This window comes from Onychomys torridus, chromosome 21 (assembly GCF_903995425.1).
Source record: "Onychomys torridus chromosome 21, mOncTor1.1, whole genome shotgun sequence".
NCBI classification, from domain to species: Eukaryota; Metazoa; Chordata; class Mammalia; order Rodentia; family Cricetidae; genus Onychomys; species Onychomys torridus.
The window spans coordinates 51,605,892-51,625,640 of NC_050463.1; the positions used below are offsets into that span (position 1 = coordinate 51,605,892).

Consider the following 19,749-nt stretch of genomic DNA (forward strand, 5'->3'; position numbering starts at 1 on the left):
TAAAAAATAATAAATAAAATTACATTTATTTATGTGTGTGCACACCTATACTTTGCATCATAGCGGATGTGTGGAGGTCGGAGTCAGTCCTCTCCTGCTGCTGTACGGGTCCTGAGCATGGAACTCGAGTTGTCAAGTTTGGTGGCAAGTATCTTTACTTTTGAAGACCTCTTGCTTGCGCCTCAAGGAGTATATTTTAAAATGTCAGTTGCTTTTGGATTATAAAAAGGATTTCCCATCTTTTCTACAGGGACTTGCTTCATTGCCTTAATCATATGGCCAAAATGATGTGTATTCACGCCATCCCTCGTTCATTTTCCTATGGCCCTTCCCGTGGCCCAGTATCTATCTGCTGGACGAGGAGAGGGAAAGCACGACCTGCCGAGGTGGGCATCCTAGACAGGGGGTGTAGCGTCACAGGGCTTCCCATTGCCGTCCCAGGCACTCACTCATCATCCACCCATCCTTTCCTTCTGGACTGGAGGAGGGAGCGCAGCCTCCAGGCCTACCGTCTCAAGCGCCACAGTCTCACTAACATCCAATAAACACACCGCACAAAGCAGGCTCACCATCCTAGGCCCCGCCCCGGACCGCCCCCTTGGCGCGCCTTTTACGTCACCTCCCTGCGCCGGAAGTGTGTTAGGTTGCGGGCGGGAGGCCGGCGGACCGCTATGTGGGTTCCCTCGCTGGCGTGAGCGATGCGCTGGCTGCTGCCGCTGTCCCACACAGTGACACTGGCCGTCGTGCGCGTGAGGCGAGGCATCTGCGGGCTCGGGATGTTCTATGCGGTGAGGAGGGGCCGCAGGACCGGCGTCTTCCTGAGTTGGTGAGACGGAGCCCTTTATTCTAAGCACCGAACAGCCTGTTTAGTCCTTCTGTGTTGCAGTCAAAACTCCTGAAGAGGACATATGGTCGGGGCAGACCAGAATTCACACAAGGATTCCCGTGTTCTCATCGTCCCCGGGGGTGTTTGTTGTGTTTGTGAGACAGGACCCCTCTGTACCAACTTGAACTAACCGTCTTTCTGCGTTCGCGTCCCAAATTCAGGGATTGCAGATAGGCACCATTACGTTCAGTTTATGCAGTACCGGGGACTCGAACCCAGGGCCCAGTGCATGCTAGACAAGCAGCTGAGCTACATCCTCAGCCTCTCCTGTTTTTAAAAAGGCTAATCGTTGCCAGGTATGGTGGCACATATTTGTAATCCCAGTACTGGTGAGTCTGAGGCAGGAGAATCACTACACGTTACATACAGGTCAGCATCAGCATGGCCTATGGATTATGGAAGGAGACCTCGAGAGGAGAGGAGGAAGGGGAAGAGAAAGATGGAGAGTCCCAGGCTAGAAGCTAGTCTTTGCCTTTGGATCCTTGTAACAGCCCTTGAAGGCAGATGATGTTTTCAGTTTCATGGGTCGGGAGAGTGGCAGAATCGGGACTTGAACCCAGGTTTGGGTCTATGTAAGCTTCTGATATCAAGGTACCTGTGCACCTGTATGTTTCCCTAGGCTCAGCGACGATAATACTGAGGAAGAAATATCTCTGATGCCATCCCTTTTTCTGTGATTGATTTTTTTTGTTTGTTGGTTGGTTGGTTTGGTTTTTTCTGTTTTTTTGTTTTTTGTTTTTTGTTTTTGTCTTTCTTGAGACAGGGTTTCTCTATGTCGTTTTGGTGCCTGTCCTGGATCTCACTCTGTAGACCAGGCTAGACTCTAACTCATAGAGGTCCACCTGGCTCTGCCTCCTGAGTGCTGGGATTAAAGGCATTCGCAACCACTGTTGGCTTGGTTTTTGTATTTTTGAGACAGTGTTTCTTTTTGTAGCCTTGGCTGTCCTGGAACTAACTATGTAGACCAGGCTGGCCTTGAACTCAGAGATATCTATCTTCCTCTGCCTCTGAGATTAAGGGTGAGTGCCATCACTGTCCAACTTGATCCTTTTTTTGTTTGTTTGTTTTGTTTTGTTTCGTTTTGTTTTTTGAGACAGGGTTTCTCCATGTAGTTTTGGTGCCTTTCCTGGATCTCACTCTGTAGACCAGGCTGGCTTTGAGAGGTCCGTCTGCCTCTGCCTCCCCAGTGCTGGAATCAAAGGCGTGCGCCACCACTGCCCGGATTCTCTGTGTAGCTTTTGGAGCCTGTCCTGGAACTCACTTTGTGGACCATGCTGGCCTCAAACTCAGAGATTCACCTGCCTCTGCCTTCCGAGTGCTGGGATCAAAGGCGTGCACCACTACCTCCTGGCAATTGATTCTTAAAGATAACGAAATTTTAGTATGTACTGGAATTGTGGAAAGATCTTATGGTATTAGTGTGCCACCTGAATGTCATTTAGCAAAATGGGCTGGCTAGTCTTAACATGGAAATGAAGCTAAATTGGGAGGTATATTATACAGACCTAAAATGAGTTATTAAAGATGAAATAGTATGAAAGAACACTAACATATCATACTAAGAAAAAAAGCCAATTTGAAATAGTGTACAATGAGTAATTCCAACTATATGACATCCTGGAACAAATTCAGAGATTGCAAAACAAGCCAGTGGTTTTTAGGGGTTAGAACCAAGAGAGGAAAGATGATGAGAGACAGACAGGTTTTGTTTGTTTGGAGATAGGCTGGCCTTGAACTGAACTAGCTATAAACCAAAGATGACCTTGAACTTTTGATCATTTGTCTCCACTTCCCAAGTACTGGGATTATGGATGTTATATACTCCCAAACCAAGGTGTTTTGGGTTGTGTTTTTGAGACAAGGTTTCTAGATAGTACTGGCTGGCCTAGACCGGTATATAAATTGGGTGGCATTGAACTTGTGAATTTGTGATCCTCTTGCCTCTGTATTTAGAGTGTGGGATTATAGGCATGTGTCCCCACCCCAGCCTCTAAGCAGGGAATTTTTTTCCCCCTTTGGTTTTTCGAGACAGGGTTTCTCTGTGTAGTTTTGGTGCCTATCCTGGATCTTTCTTTGTAAACCAGGCTGGCCTCAAACTCACAGAGATCCACCTGGCTCTGCCTCCCGAGTGCTGGGATCAAAGGCGTGTGCCACCACTGCCTGGCAAGGCGGGGATTTCTAAGACATGAGGTTGTTCTGGATGGTATGGTAATGTCCAGCCATGTCACTGTCATTGTCTAAAGCCTGTAGACTTTACAACCCCGAGAGTGAGCCCCAGTGTAAGCAGTGGACTGGGAACATTTGGAGGCAGGGTTTTAAGGAACTCTATTTTCTGTTCCTGTTGGATGTGAACCTAAAACTGCTGTAAAACTTGAGACTGGTGTAAATAGATAAGGTAGAACAGTAAAAGTAGAAATAAGTTAAAACAATAAATAAGGGTGTAAATTGAAGAGGGAAGGAAGCCTGGGCTGATGTGTGCGCTCTTCCAGGAGTGAGTGCAGAGCGCAGGTGGACCGGTTCCCTGCTGCCAGGTTTAAGAAATTTGCCACAGAAGATGAAGCTTGGGCCTTTGTCAGGAGCTCTCTGAGCCCAGATGGTTCAAAAGGTATGTAACATTAGTGTAATATTTTAACCTATGAAAAGCCTCCTATGTTCCCAATATCACCGTGTCTCCTTTCCTGGAGGACATGAAATGATTGTCTATTGTCTCCTGTACAGATTAGTTTTAAGAATGGTGGTTCAAGCCCTCAGCACGAGAGAGGCAAAGGCAGGCAGATCCATAGATCAAGTTCCAGGACAGCCAGGGCTACACAGAAATTCTGTCTCAAAAAAGCAAAAAAAAAAAAAAAAAAAAAGTGGTCCAGCGGCTAGAGAAATGGTTCAGAGGACCAGATGTTTGATTCTTAGCACCCATATTGGGTGACTCACAATGTCCTGTACCTCAGGAGGGATGGATACTTGACACAAATACACACACACACACACACACACACACACACACACACACACACTTAAAAATAAATCTTTTAAAAAGAATTAGTGTGTGGTTGGGGATTTAGCTCAGTGGTAGAGCACTTGCCTAGCAAGTACAAGGCCCTGGGTTCAATTCTCAGCTCCACATTAAAAAAAAAAAAAAAAAAGAATTAGTATGGTTTAGACAGGTGTGTGGTGCCTAGGATTGGATTCTGAAGGCCTACTATAAGGGACATCAGATTTAGAGCACACATAGGACATGGGTCAGCAAGCTGACTCTAATTTAGAACATGGGACCAAAAAAAAAAACAAAAAACAAAAACAAAACTATATCTGAACCTCCCTTGGGAAGTGCAGTTTCAAGAACTTTTTATTTATTCATCTATTATTATTTATCTTCAGTGGGAGCCTTGGACTCTCTAGAGCTCCTGCAGGGCACCAGAGTCTGGAGTGATTTGTTCTCAGTCATTCCCTCTTGGTGGGGCTACAATCTAGGGTGCCCCAGTCTGGTGTTATAATGTTGAAAGCAAGCTCTTTCAGAATATTCCTCAGTGTTCATGCACTCTGATTTTGGATCATGGTTGGAATCTTCTTTCAGGGCAGGAAACTGCACATGTGCAGGAGTCACCGGTGAAGACCAGCAAGCGGCCTCGGGAGCCTCCGGGTGAAGGGGAAGAACAGCCAGAGCCAGGGGCAAAGCACACCAGACAGAGCACAGAGCTGGCTCCCTTAGTGAGCAAGGACACATTTTCTTATATGGGTATGCCTTTCTCGGGTTCAGAGTTTTTAGTACAATTATGAACAACAATAATCATGAAATCTCCTTTCTAAATGAGAGGAATTTAAGCTCTTTGTTTTGGTGGTGGTGGTGGTGGTGGGTTCTGTTCTTTTGTTTGTTTTGTTTTTGAGACAGGGACTCAGTGTGTCACTCTGGTGGCCTTGATGACAGAGCTCTTCCTGCCTCAGCCTTCCAGTGCTGGGATTAAGGGTGTAGGCAGCCACCCTAAAATTTTAAGCTGATTTTTAGCCCCATCTTTTTCTGTAAATATTCTCTACAAATTTCTGAGGTCTTTTATTTTGGAGAGAGGGCATTAACAAAAAGTCCCTTTGCTTCGCATCTTGATAGGCCAAGGCTCTTATTGATGTGGTCCTACTTTTTACTTTGTATTTTGCAGCAGGGTCTCACTGTGTGACCCAGGGTGGCAGTGAACTTTGAAGCCCAGGCTAGCCTTCAACTTCTTTCTTTAGCCTCCTCCCAGCCATCTGGGTCCTTTGCAGCCAGGCCTGGCAGCGAGGCCACTGCTCTATAGCTGCTCCAGCAGTGCAAAACCATGAATCTTTTGGGAATTCTTAGGAAACCCTTACATAGCCACGGGCTGCTGAGGCAGAGAAAGGAGGAGGGCCCAGCCAGAGCTGCCTGCTAGAGCTGGGCAGTGCCAGCATGTAGCCATTTGTCCAGCCCTCAGAACTCACTGTGACCTGAGGAAAAGAGATCTGGGGCTCTTCCTGTGTTTAGCTCCAAGAGGAGCTGTGTGCTCTAAGTATGTGGTGTGTAAATTTCCTTTTTTATCCTGCATTCATGGGAACAGAAAGAGGCAGCATTTAAAGATGTATCAGCATGGGTGTGTCCTGAGTTTTGCCAAGAGAGCCATCTGTACTTTGCCTCCAGGAGAAGCCCCGGAGGACACTGGGGTGCTGGGGTCTGTGGGTTTGGCAGTATCTAAGATGAGCAAGTGCTGTCACTGCGCTGCGCTGCGCTGCGCTGCGCAGTTGCCTGTCAGCTTGACACGGACTAGAGTCATCTGAGAGGACAGAACCTCGGTTAAGAGAATGCCTCCATAAGATCAGGCATGGGCATTGTCTTAGTGATTGATAGAGAAGGGCCTGGCCCACAGGGGGTGGTGCCATCCCTTGGGCTGGTGGTCCTGGGTCCTATAAGGAAGCAGGCTGAACAAGCCATGGGGAGCAGGCAGTAAGCAAGCCCTCCACGGCCTCTGCATCAGCTTCTTCCCTGTGTGAGTTCCTGTCCTGACTCCCTTCGGTGATGCACTAGATGTGTAAGTGTGAGCCGGATAAACCCTCTCCAAGTTGCCATTGGTCCTGGTGTTTCATCACAGCAAGAGAAACCCTAACTCAGGCACTCATCAATAGGAACCTAAGGGACAGGCCATTTCTAACATGCCGGCTGTCACTTGGCACAGTGTGTGACAAGTGTCTCTGGTGGCTTCAAGGAAGGTTTAGTTGTGGGTGGAAACCAAGTCCCAGCTGGCAGGAGGCCTGTGCAGCCTCTGCTCAAACGTCCCCGGCCCTGCTGCTTTGAGGGCAGCTGGTCTCCATGCTTCCTTCCCCTGAGCCTGCTGTGCCGGGCCCTGTCCTCTGGACAGGCCTCGTGTGCAGGTGGTCTCTGACTCCCCTCTTCCACCCCAGACACTTCGCCACTCAGTTTCTCCCTGCACTCTGCCGAGGGTGCTGCCGACCACTCTGCCCGTGAGCGGCCCCAGGTCTGCACCTCCCACTTGAGCAAACTGTGTTTGAACGGAGGAAGCAGAGATGAGAACTGCTTTACAGTTGGTGGCAAATGTGCTAAGAGAAAAGGAGACCACTTGCCAGCAAACTTGCCTTTCTGGCATGTGGGGCCAGCATCACACCAAGCGGTGCTTTCTCTGGAAAGAGCTTGAGAGTGAAGGTGACCCCTTTAGCTCGAGCTATAAGCAGGTCTCACAGTGGGAAGTTCTGTCTTACCTTAACTCACCTGGCATGTGGGACAATCAGAAAGTGGGCACACCCCATAGGGGAGTCCCTGTCGTCCTGGACAGAAGACTGCAGCCGTGGGTCGGTGTGGAGCGGGTTGGTACAGTCGCCTCTCTTCCCTCTTACAGGAGAATCCGTTGTTGTCTACACGGATGGGTGCTGCTCTAGTAACGGGCGCAAGCGGGCCAGAGCAGGGATTGGCGTTTACTGGGGACCCGGCCACCCCTTGTAAGTAAACAGCTCAGTGTTTTTACCGAGTCTTGGAAGGATTTGCTTTGGTATATCCGTGGTGAAACCTGCCAGGTAAAGAGTGTTGGTGGTGGATAGAAAAAGAGCAACTTCGATTTATGTCAGTGCCAGGCAGCTTGGTTCTCGACAGTGCCAAATACTGAGACTTGGTATTGTTTTCCTGGGCCTAGTTCATACATCTCGTAAGACATGGGTAGAGGAGCCAGCCAACAGTGATGCAGGGACAGGGTACTAGCTCAGAACCCATCCCGTCACTAGACTTCTAGAGACAGGGTCTCCTTATGTAGCTTTGGCTGGCCCAGACTCACTGTGAGACCAGGCTGGCCTAGCACTCAGAGAGATCCTCCTGCCTCTCTCCTTCCCAAGGGCTGGGATTAAAGGCATGTACCACCACACCTGATGACTTTTAGACTTGAAGATGCTTAACCTAGAGACAGTCAGAAAGCACAGCCAAGGTGTGAAACTGGACCATGCACATAGAGCCAGTCCCTGCAGTGAAGGAAGGATATGCAGTAGTGAAGGATATGCAGTAGTGGCTGTCAGCCACCCCGTGAGGTTTTCTTACACCAGGTCTGAGTGAGGTTCATTGGGCACTGTTGTCAGACAGTTTGTTAATTGTTCATTAATTTTAAAAGTGTTTTAATTTTTCCATTTTAAATATTCACATGTATTCAACATATTAATTAACTCAGGTAATAAGGGTTTTTTTGGTTTTTTATTCTCCCTGTATAGCCCTGGCTGGCTTGTAACTCATGGAGATTCTCCTGCCTCAGCCTCTCAAGTGCTGGGATTAAAAGTGTACACCGAGCTGGGCAGTGGTGGCCCAGGCCTTTCAAGAAATCCAGTTATAGTGTACATAACCATGCCCAGCCTAGCATAATGAACTTTTTATGTCTTCAACCTTGGATATTTTTTGTTTCATTTTTGTTGAGACAGGGTCTCTCTGCAGCCCTGGTTGTCCTGGAGCTCTGTGTAGACCAGACTGGCCTCTGACTCACAGAGATCCTCCTGCCTCTGCCTCCAGAGTTCTGGGATTACAAGTGTGTGATTCTAGTTTTTGGTTGTTTGCAGGTGTTAGTATCTGGACAAGGGTCTTGGTGCTTGACACAGAGCTGTGTCCCAGCCTTGGTTTGTTTTTTTCAGGCTGTTGTTTGTATGTAGGTTTTATGTTTCAGTTGAAAGTGAACACTAGTTTGTTATTATCCATTGAGAATAATTGATTTGGGAATTAGCATTGTAATTTTGTTTTTTCTTTTTGTGCCGTTTTGAAACAGAAATGTAGGTGTTAGACTTCCTGGGCGACAGACAAACCAGAGGGCCGAGATCCATGTAAGTTCCCAGATAATTGTGAATGCCTTTCCTGCATGTGAGCACAAGATCAGCCTTGTTCCCTTCCTTTATTGTCCTACATTGAAGGTATTGAAAGTCCACAAGAAACACTGAGGCTGACAGCAGTCTGCTCTAGAATCCTTTCCTGTCAGTGTCATGGGGGCAGTGCAGGCTTAGCCTTCTTCGCATAAAGACAGCATGGCAGTACAGAAAGAGTTGAAGGCTTTTGCTCTTTTTTTTTTAAAGATTTATTTATTTATTATGTATACAGAAGAGGGCACCAGATCTCATTACAGATGGTTATGAGCCACCATGTGGTTGCTGGAAATTGAACTCAGGACCTCTGGAAGAGTAGTTGGTGCTTTTAACCTCTGAGCCATCTCTCCAGCCCTGTTTTTGCTCTTTTTGGGTGGGACTGCCACCCTGCTCCCAAATAAATCACACATGGAGGCTTATTATTACTTATGAATGCCCGGCCTTTGCTTGTCTTATTTCTAGCCAGCTTTCCTTATCTTAAATTATCCCATCTACCTTTTGCCTCTGGGCTTTTCCTGTTCTCTAACTTCTGTAAATCTCAACTCTTAGCCAGGTAGTGGTGGCGCACGCCTTTAATCCCAGCATTGGGGAGGCAGAGGCAGGCGGATCTCTGTGGGTTTGAGGCCAGCCTGGTCTACAGAGCAAGATGCAGGACAGGCACCAAAACTACACAGAGAAACCCTGTCTCGGGGGGAAAAAAAAATCTTACTCTTCCTCCGTGGCTTGCTGTGTAGCTGGGTGGCTGGCCCCTGAAGACCTCCTCCTTCTCTGGCTCCTAGATCTTTGATCTCCCCTCCCAGTTTTCTCCTTTTTTTTTTTTTTGTTTTTTGAGACGGTTTCTCTATGTAGCTTTGCGCCTTTCCTGGATCTCGCTCGGTAGACCAGGCTGGCCTTGAACTCAAAAAGATCCTCCTACCTCTGCCTCCCAAGTGCTGGGATTAAAGGTGTGTGCCACCACCGCCTGGCCAGTTTTCTCCTTCTATATATTCTCTCTGCCTGCCAGCCCCACCTATCCTTTCTCCTATCTTGCTATTGGCCAGTTCTTTATTAAATCATTAGGAGTTTTAGACAGGCACAGTAACACAGCTTCACAGAGTTAAACAAATGCTGCATAAGCAAAAGTAACACCCCTTAAAGTATTCCACTACACTTTGAGTGGGCTTAAAGCACTGGATTGGTAATGTAAAGAGCTGAGCCTTTCCTAAATAGCATGACCGTGTACTTGCTTTTTCAAGGCAGCCTGCAAAGCCATCATGCAAGCCAGGGCTCAGAACATCAGCAAGCTGGTTCTTTATACAGACAGCATGTTCACCATCAATGGTAAGCTTCCCCAGGCACTGAGAGGGAGCAGGCCTTCCTTCCTAGTAGGTAGTAGTGTAACAGTCCTGGATAACACTTGGCTTTTCAGGTCTGCTCTCCCGGGGGATTGGGGCTCCTTGGCTGCATAACCCCTGAAGTCAGGGTTTTAGTCTTGGGTCACAGTATGCTGGCTCTGGGGCTGGAGGTGGCTGAGCAAAGGCCTTTGTTCCTCTGATTGCATGCAGGGAGAGGAAAGATTGGGGCCTTGGGTCTTGAAGGCTTAAGCAAGGGAGAGCACCTAAGGGAGGGAACCATCCAGGTCTTGACTTGGAATGAGAGGAGCCATTGCGAGGAGAGGCTAGCAGCCAGGAGAGGCTAGGAGCCAGGAGAGGCCAGGCCGTCCTGGTGGATGAGTCTGAGCGTGTGTGCGTTCCCCTAGGGATAACCAGTTGGATTCAGGGCTGGAAGAAGAACGGCTGGAGAACCAGTACAGGGAAAGATGTGATCAACAAGGAGGACTTCATGGAGCTGGACAAGCTCACCCAGGGCATGGACATCACGTGGGTGAGTCACACTTCCTATCACATGTCTAAATTAGCTGAGAGGATGGAGTTGGGAAGGTTAAACTAGCAGCTTCCATAAAGTCAATGAGTGTGTTAGCTGTGTTAACTAGACATAAGAATGGGTTTCATTGTGACATTGTCCTCTGGGCGTACCTGCCCCCTCCTCATCCCCTCCTGTCATGGTTTTGTTTCCTGTGATGCAGTATGTTTAGTCAGGTGCTTACAGGAGTACAAATGAGTGGTTGTTTACAGAAGCACGGGCACCTTAGCAGTGTCCACAGCACTGAAGAAAGTCTGTCCTCCCTCATAAACTGTTAATCGCTTGTAGAGGCTCAGGGAGTGGGAGGACCTCAGGCACCTCTCCCCAATCCAGGAGAGTGTTGACAGGTCCAGTCCTGGGCAGACCCGTACTCCTGGTCACAGTTCGAGGAGTCCATGAGTACAGTAGCCATGTCTTACCTGGAAGGCGATGTTCTATAACACTCCGCTCCTTTCTCTGGCTATTACATTCTTCTCTCTCTTTCCATGATGTGCCCTGCTGAGCCTTGGCAGGGGTGACATAGATGTCCCATTTACGGCTGAGCAGTCAGCTGTCACTCATCTCAGGCCAGTTATGGGTCTGCAGTAAAAAAGAAGCTGATGAAGCTGACAGCAGTAATCTGTGAGCAAAGCCACGACATTTGCACATTTAACACAGTGGCTCTCCCACTAGGACCTGTGACTGCCTGGCACACACAGTTCATAGGTTTGCAGTACCAGCTGTGTTCCTCCTGTGGGGTAGGCTGTAACTCCAGTCGGAAGGCGGATGGTTACCCCCCAGCAGACTTGTCTCTATCACTCTAGTGGCCACATCTTACCTGTTGGTTGGTGTTATGGCATGTTCACAGCTGAGTAAGACTTTTCTTCTCCAGCCGCCTACACAGTACCTTCCCAAGCTAGGAAAGCTAGCCAGCAGGGAGGCAGCTTCCAGATCAGTTTCAGGTTGACGTCTGTATGTGCTGCAACCAAGGTGTGTGTTGTCTTCGGCAGCAGGGTCCCAGCATCTAGTTCTGGTGGCCCACCAAGATCGAACAGCCTGTATTGTCTGGGGGGCCCCGGTAAACTCCTTAACCAGAGTCTATATATTTTGTCATCTCGAGTCGGATGGTTGGTTAGAGGCAGGCAGTTGTAGCCCACGTTGGATCAGACCTGCTGTGTAGCCAGGGTGCTCTTGATTGAGTCTCTGCTCCTGCCAGTGTTGGGGTTCCAGGCACGTCACCTCACCGAGTTTATGTGGCACTGAGGATTGAGCCCTGGGCGAATACTCTACTCGCTGAGCCATGGCTCTAGCTGTAGTGTCTTTACCCTGTTGAGAGTAGGGGGCTGTGAACATGAGCTTTGGCCCCGGGTTTCTTCTGGGTGTGTGGTCTAGCCATGCGCTGCACACGTAAACATCAGAAAAATTAAAGGGATCTTCATTTTAACAGATGCACATTCCTGGTCACTCCGGGTTTGCGGGCAATGAGGAAGCTGACAGGCTGGCAAGGGAAGGCGCGAAGCAGTCTGAAGACTGAGCAAAGTCTTGCTGTACACTCAGACTCGAGGCAGTGGCTGCTTCTTTACCCTGATGTGCAGTGAGGACACAGCATGGAGGACTTGACCGTGACCTGTGGCCAGCTTGATGAGACGTGCTTGAATAACGGAAGGGAAGGCTGAACTTAACCTCCTGTGAAAGTTCAGTCATTGGGCCTTCTGAGAGGGTCTGACATTCCTATCTGACTTGTTGCAGTCTGGCCCAACATGCTCCAGCTTGATTTCAGAGGAATCCGTGAGACTCTGGTCAGTAGCTGTGGTCTAAAGGTTCCAGAATGTTCATTTTCCTTCCAATGTGCAGAAGTAGAAGCCTCCTGCCTGTGCAGGCGCCCTGTGCCTCTGTCTGCATCAGAGATGGTGTGACCATGAGGGACCCGGGGCTGGTGTTGGGGCAGGCAGAGCCTGCACATACGTGACCTTGGCTCCTGGACCACCTTGTAGGAACAGCCAAGAACTTTAAAAACCAAGATACATGAATATATTGCTAATGGATTTCTTTGGCTATTTTTCCTAAAAATACTATATAAATTTAAAACATGTTTGAAATCATCCTTATTTATTTTTATAATAAAAATATGCATGAATGACACAACATACATCTAGTTTATTGAGTTACTGTTAAAAGTAACTGTCCTTTACTATCTAAAACTAGAAATTAGGAAAATCACTCTCGAGAAATGGGCTGGTAAGATTGTCCTCAGGCAAACCCTCACAGCCCTTAAGCAGTGGAACGTGGTGCAGCCTTGCTCTAGAGAAGACAGGAAAGACAGGCGCTGGGACAGTGCTGCCAACCTGAGCTGACTCCGCTCCTTACACTGGGAAGCTGGGCCGTCCGCTGAGAACCAGTGCCAGCCACAGTTCACGCGCCCTCCAGCTTGCTCTGCAGGCTGTCGCTGTGACAGCTACCCATGTGGAGATAGTGTCTCAGATGTCACAGCAGGCCTCTGAAAGTGCTCAAGAAGTACACGTGTGTCTCTGGGACAGCGGGGTGGTTGGCCTGGTGTCCATCTCTGCTGACTTGGCAAGTGATCTGTGTAGTAAGGCCAGCTCAGAGTCCTACATGAGGGCGGGGAGTGGGTAACAGTGCACACGTCCTAAACGTGAGGACCTGACCTGAGTTCAGAACCCCAGCTCCTGTACCACGTAACAAGATGGGCATGGCCGAAGCATGCTTGGACCCCTAGCACTGAGGGGTTACGGCTGGAGGGGTGCTGAAGCTTGCAGGACATCCAGCCTGGCCAAAAATCTGGGCTCCAGGTTCAGTGGTGAGAGCCAATCTCGAGGGAACAGGACACCCAGTATCTTGTGTCTTCTCTTACACTTGCACACATGTGCATAAACACAAAGTCCTATATTAGAACCAAGTGTGGTGGGCACACACCTGTTATTTCAGGGTTTGGGAGGCAGAGGCAAGGAGGGTCAGGAGTTCAAGGTCAGCTTAGGCTCTGTAGCAAGTTTACCATATCCTAAAACAAAAACAAAAGCTCCTAGCATTGTTTTCTGTATGTTTGTGTAGTAGAATATCATTTTAAGGTGTGTTACTTTTGTTTATGTAGCATTTGTTTAGCTCTGTGAAGCTGTGTTACTGTGCCTGTCTAAAACACCTGATAGTCTAACAAAGAGCTGAACGGCCAATAGCGAGGCAGGCAGAGAGGAGAGGCGGGGCTGGCAGAGAGGAGAGGAGGGGCTGGCAGAGAGGAGAGGAGGGGCTGGCAGGAGAGAGGATATATAGGAGGAGAAAACTAGGAGAAGAGATCGGAGATCAACAGGCAGAGCAGGGCTCCAGGGGCCGGGCCACCCAGCTACACAGCAAGCCACCAAGTAAGAGTGAGATTACAGAAGGAAGGGAATGGGAAAAGCCCAGAGGCAAAAGGTAGATGGGATAAGTTGAGGAAAGCTGGTTAGAAACTATTTGGGAGTTGGGTGGCAGGTGTCCCCCTCAAAAAGAGTGAAATACCAACAACATGTTTACTGGGGACTGAATATAGAGTCTAACATAGTGGGTAATCACCCTACTACTGAGCTACATCTCAGCTCAACTGCATGTGTAGGCTGGAAAGTATGCCAGTTGTCTTTCTTAGTAACTCTCAACCCCTGCAAAAAAACATTTTTTTTAAAGATTTATTTATTTATTATGTATATAGAAGAGGGCACCAGATCTCATTACTGATGGTTGTGAGCCACCATGTGGTTGCTGGGAATTGAACTCAGGACCTCTGGAAGAGCAGTCAGTGTTCTTAACCTCTGAGCCACCTCTCCAGCACCCCCTAAATTTTTTTATTAGCATATATTATATGTAATAGGTTTTGTTAAATTTTCATACACATGCTTGATGTATTTGGACCATTTTAACCACCCATAACCCTGTCTTGTCTGTCCCCACACCCCAGGGGCCCCTCCCTTTTCTCAACCAGCCCCTTTCCACAGATTGACAGCTTTTGAAAGCTGTTCTAGAGAGAGCAGACCTCACACTATTGGCTTGATGCAGAGATCAGGTGGAGGACAGGAGCCAGCTCTCCTGCTGTGTTTACAGTCTTGTGCCATGCTTAAACCATAGGATCATATGCCACTAAGAATGTCACATGGCAAGTCCTGTGATACTGTTGCAAATTTGACTGTTTTCTAAGGGTGTGAAATTCATAATAAAATTGCTTTTGGATTCTGGCCCCCACAGGCACTAGGACCATGAAGACAAAATACCCATACACATAAGATTGAAAAACAAACATTTCTTTTGGAAATAGCTACATAGTCTGGTTGGTCAGTTGACATACCTGTCTCATGGAGTGGGTACATATTACAGTTGGAACGTGTCCTCAAGCCACCTTCCTTTTTCGTTTGTGTGTGTGTGTGTGTGTGTGTGTGTGTGTGTGTGTGTGTGTGTATGTGTGTGTGTGTTGATGCTCTCCAAGGTCAGAAGGGTATTGGATCCGCAGGAGCTGTATTTGTAAAACCCCAGTGTGGGTGCTGGGAACTGACCTTGGATCTTCTTTCTGTAAGAGCAGCGAGCACTCACAGCCATCATCTCTGCAGCTCCACAACTTGTTCTGTTTGAAACAGTATTTCTCACTGGGTCTGGAGCTCACTGATTCAGCTAGACTGACCAGCAAGCCAAGCCCTAGTAACCCACCTGTCCCCACCTCCCCAGTGTCAGGATTATAGGTGCATACAGCTGTGCTTAGGTTTTGTGTAGAGTGTGTGTGTTGGGGGTGGTGGTGTAGGTGTTCTCATTCCCGTGTGTGGGGTTTTTGGGTTTGTTCTGTTCTGGTTTTTGTTTTAGATTTATTTATTTATTATGTATACAGTATTCTGTTTGTATGTATGCCTGCAGACCAGAAGAGGGCACCAGATTTCAGTACAGATGGTTGTGAGCCACCATGTGGTTGCTGAGAATTGAACTCAGGACCTCTGGAAGAGCAGCCTGTGCTCTTAACCTCTCAGCCGGGTCCCCCCACCCCTCACCGTGTGCAGGTTTTTATGGGGTGTGTGGTGTTTCTTTTCTTCAGTTGCTCTCCATCTTAATTATTTTGAGATAGGGTGTTAGTATGTGGCAGCCCTGTCTGGCCTGGATCTCTATGGATTTGTACACCAAGATGGCCTCAAACTCAAGAGATCATTTGCCTCTTCCTGCTTGGATTAAAGGCATGTGCATCCAAAACTAACCACCTTGTTTTTGATGCTGACTCACTGAACCTGGAGCTCACCAATTTAGCTAGACTGTCTGGTTAGCAAGCCCTAGTAATCTGCCTATCTCCCCCTCCCCAGTGCTAGCATTATAGATACATGCAGCCATGTACAGCTTGTGCCCAGGTGCTAAGGATCTGAACTCAGATCCTCATACTTGTGTGGGAAGCACTTTACTGACTGAGCATTTCTTCAGCCCGTGTCTGAAGAAATCCAAACTGGGACTCTCCCCTCTTTGTCCAGCAAGCACTTCATCAACAGACCTGGGTCCCCAGCCCCCGCTGACATTTTGTGGTAGAGTCTTGTTAAGTTGCTTGGGCCAGTCTTGAACTCTTGGTAGCCTATGAAGTCCTTGAAGCTGTTACTCTCCTGCCTCAGCCTCCAGATTAGTTAGAATTACAGGCTTGTACCACCAGACATGGCTCATTCTTTTCAATTCTGCCTCAGCCTCCTAAATGTTAGCATCATAGATGTGCACCACTAGGCTGGAGAGATGGCTCAGTGGCTAAGAGCACTTGACCACTCTACCAGAGACCCCAAGTTCAATTCCCAGTGACCACATGGTGGCTCATAAACATCTGTAATGAGACCTGATGCCCTCTTCTGGTGTGTGTGAAGACAGCACTCATGAACATAAAATACATGAATAAATAAATCTTAAATAGAAAAAAAAAACCCTGCATATAAGTGTGCACTACCATGCCCAGTTTATACTGCACCGAGGACTGGACAGGGCTTTGAGTATGCCAGTGAGCAGTCTACCAACTAGCCACATCCCCAGCTTAACAGTGGATTTACATTTTTTTTTAAGATTTATTTATTTATTAAATATACAGTGTTTTGCCTGCATGTGTCCTTGCAAGCCAGAAGAGGGCACCAGATCTCATTACAGATGGTTGTGAGCCACCAAGTGGTTGCTGGGAATTGAACTCAGGACCTCTGTAAGCCCACTCAGTGCTCTTAACCTCTGAGCCATCTCTCCAGCCCCCAATTTTTTTTTTTTTTTTTTTTTTTTTTTTTTTTTTTTAGCTAAGTACCGAACCCAGGTCCTTGCACTTGCTAGGCAAGCACTCTACCACTGAGCTAAGTCCCCAACCCCATTCTTTTCTTTTTAAGTTATGTATGTGGTAGTTTCAGTGACAGGTCGCATGTGAGTGCTTGGTCGCCCATGGGTAGCTCTGTTTGGGGAGGTTGAGGAGGGGTGACATTGCTGGAGGGTGGGGTTTAAGAGCTTCAGGATTTGCACGTTTTGACTTTGCCTCCTCTTGCCTCCTCTGCTTCCCAATAGCAGTCTGAGAATATGAGTGCTCAGATGTTCCTGCCACCATGCCTGGTCCTGGCTGATAGGCTTCCCCGTTATGATGTATGATGGTGATGGGCTCATCCCTCTGGAACCCTAAACCCCAAATAAATCCTTCTGAGTTGCCTTGGTTTTATCATGCTAATAGACAAGTACAATACGTATTGTGTGTTGTTGGGAGACATGCCAGGCCTCAGAGGAGACCAGACACCACTGCTCCCCTGCAGCTAGAGTTACAGGTTGTGTTGAGCTGCCAGATGTCCGTGCTGGGAACCAAATTCTGGTCCTCTGCAAGAGCAGCCAGTGTTCTTAACTGGGAAGTCATCTCTCCACACCTGCATCACGTCATTGGCTTTTTATAAGAGGGAGACCTGAGCTGACATGTTTCCCCCACCTCCTTATGAGAGGCACCTGCCCCTTACCTATCAGGTATGGTCTATCCATACTGGACTTCCCAACCTCATTAACTGTGTGAAATAAAATTCCTTTTTTTTTTTTTTTTGGTTTTTCAAGACAGGGTTTCTCTGTGTAGCTTTATCGCTTTGGAGACCAGGCTGGCCTCGAACTCACAGAGATCCGCCTGCCTCTGCCTCCCGAGTGCTGGGATTTAAGGTGTGCGCCACCACCATCCGGCCTTAAAATTCCATTTTTAAAATGAATTATTTAATCTATTCTGGGCCTGGTGTCACAAATCTGAGGCAGGAGGATGTCAAATACAAGGCTAGCCTGAGCTACTTAGAGTCTTGTCTCAAACATTAAAAAGAGGGCTGGGAATAGAGCTCAGCTGTAGTGCTTGCCTGGTGTATGAGGTCCTGGTTCAATCCCCGGGACCATTATGGAAAGAAACCCCTAATTGGTGATTGTCTATCACAGCTGCACAAAATGGACTGACAGGGTGGGTGTGCAGGGATTGCACTGGGGGCGGGGGGGGGGGGGGGGTGTTATACATGCTAGCAAAGTACATAGCCATTCAGTGATCTGGTTCTTAATGTAATTAATGGCAAGAGTATTGTTCAGAAAAGCATTGCCTCTTGAAAGCCAGTATAACTGCTTGTGGCACTCCTCTTAGTGCCTCCCCCCCCCCCCCCCCCCCCCCCACCTCTGCTAATTGCTTTGCACTTCCCAGGCAGACAGCTCCACCGCCTGCTGAGGGCACTCATTCCTTCCTTCCCGTACTAATTACCAGTCTCCGTGCACTTCCCACTCAGGTGGGAATGGCTGGAGTGCATCCGAGAGAGCACGCTGTGGGTGAGGTGGGTTTCTCAACCTTCACCATTTAGGATGCTCTTCTGTGATTATCTCTTGGCAACCCCGGCAGCCAAAAATACATCAGGTGATATACAAGCTTCTTCTGCAGGCTGTGCCGCTCTTGGACGATCTCTGTTCTTTCTTCCCTCAGCAAAGCCCTGTCTGCTGGCTGCTTACCCAGGCACCACCTGGACACCTGCGGCCGAGGAGGCTTTCCTTGTCAGTGCGCCTATCTGTTTACTCTCTACCTGGACGTGGTGGAGTCCCAGTGGATGCAGGAAGCATCTCTGCACGTTGGGTTATCAGGCCCAGAGGAAATTCCACTTCCCCAGATCCTGAAAGGCCGAAAGGACAAATGGCCCCCTGTGGTGCCTATTAGCATACCAAAGAGCATGCCATCCTCCCAGACCCCTCCGTACCTGGCTCTCCTCACCTCCCCCAACCCTAAATTTTTCCAGCTCACAGGCTTCTCTTTGCCCAGCTGTTCAGTTCTCCTTATAACCTTGCTGTTTTGGCTCTGCACCCTCCACCGGTCTGTCTGTCGTCGTGTCCTCCCTCTCTCTGCTCTCCCCAGCTCTCCCTCTCTCTGCTCAGCTCATGGTCAGGTCCTCTGCTGGCCATGTTCAGTCTTTTTTCCTTTCGTTCATTTTGTATGTCCTACTTTCCTGCTTCCTCCACATCTGGCTGGCTGTCTCTTTTTCTTTCTTCCCCAACCTAAATTCCTCCTCCTACTTACTTTCCCTGCCTGGAAGTCCCACCTATACGTTCTCCCGGCTGTTAGTCGTTCAGTTCAGCTTATGCAACACATCTTTGCATAGTTAAACACAGGTGCCTCTCTCTGTTCTCTCTCTTGTGTCGACAATATAAAACTTCCATTTCACATGCCATGGAGCAATCATGTCAGTTTATACAGTGTGGACTCACAGGGAGCCGCAGGGCCTCTCCAGAACTGGAAAATGGTAAGCTACAGTCCCAGGAGTCCTTATCTTCAGCATTAGGCCACAGGTCCTTCCCATGGTATCACAACTCCTGTGAAGCAGGTGTTCTGGGATGGCTTGGTAAAAGTAACCTTTAAGTTCAGCGTGGAACAGGACACCAAGGTGGGGAGGTCCTGACACCAAGCTCAGAAAATTTGCAGGGGAGGCCTGTCAGATGGACGCTGCTGAGCCTGATGACCCATGTTCCATTCCTGGAATGCACACAGACAGGCATATGTGTACACATAGAGACACACAGTGAAACAAACATATACAATAAATGTTCTTTAAAAAAAAGAACACTGGGTTTGAGTTGTACACATCCCACTAGGGAATTGTACTGGCTGGCTTTGTGTGTCAACTTGACACAAACTAGAGTCATCAGAGGAAGGAGTCTCAGCTGAGGAAATGCCTCCATGAGATCCAGCTATGGGGCATTTTCTCATTTAGTGATCAGTGGGGGAGAGCCCAGCCCATTGTGGGTGATGTCATCCCTGGGCTGCTGGTCCTGGGTTCTAGAGGAAGGTGGGCTGAGCAAGCCATGGGAAGCAAGCTGATAAGTAGTTCCCCTCTACCGCCTCTGCATCAGCTCCTGCCTCCAGATTCCTGCCCTGCTTGAGTGCCTGTCCTGACTTCCTTCAGTGATGAACAGTGATGTGGAAGTGTAAGCCACATAAACCCTTTCCTCCCCAGCTTGCTTTGGTCACAGTGTTTCATCACAGCCTGACTAAGACAGGAATGAAAAATATTTGTCTTCATGTGTATATTTTTCTTTCAGTGGCTGCCAAGGTGTTGGGGTGCTGTACTGTCCACTTTTGTTTGTTGTGAGTACATCCTCTACAGGAGCTACATAAGGACATATTTATTTTGGCTCATGGCTTG

At 48.2% G+C, this 19,749-nt stretch overlaps 1 protein-coding gene across 1 annotated transcript; it reads left to right on the forward strand.

Annotated features, from left to right (window-relative positions):
* The first annotated feature begins 612 nt into the window (after window positions 1–612).
* On the forward strand, window positions 613–13,159 carry Rnaseh1 (ribonuclease H1). The gene is made up of 8 exons (XM_036171426.1): window positions 613–826; window positions 3,376–3,491; window positions 4,458–4,619; window positions 6,739–6,838; window positions 8,134–8,188; window positions 9,460–9,544; window positions 9,963–10,087; window positions 11,553–13,159. Exons 1-8 carry the CDS (start codon window positions 699–701, stop codon window positions 11,637–11,639), a joined length of 858 nt encoding a protein of 285 aa, XP_036027319.1. The 5' UTR covers window positions 613–698; the 3' UTR covers window positions 11,640–13,159.
* The last annotated feature ends 6,590 nt before the right edge of the window (window positions 13,160–19,749 follow it).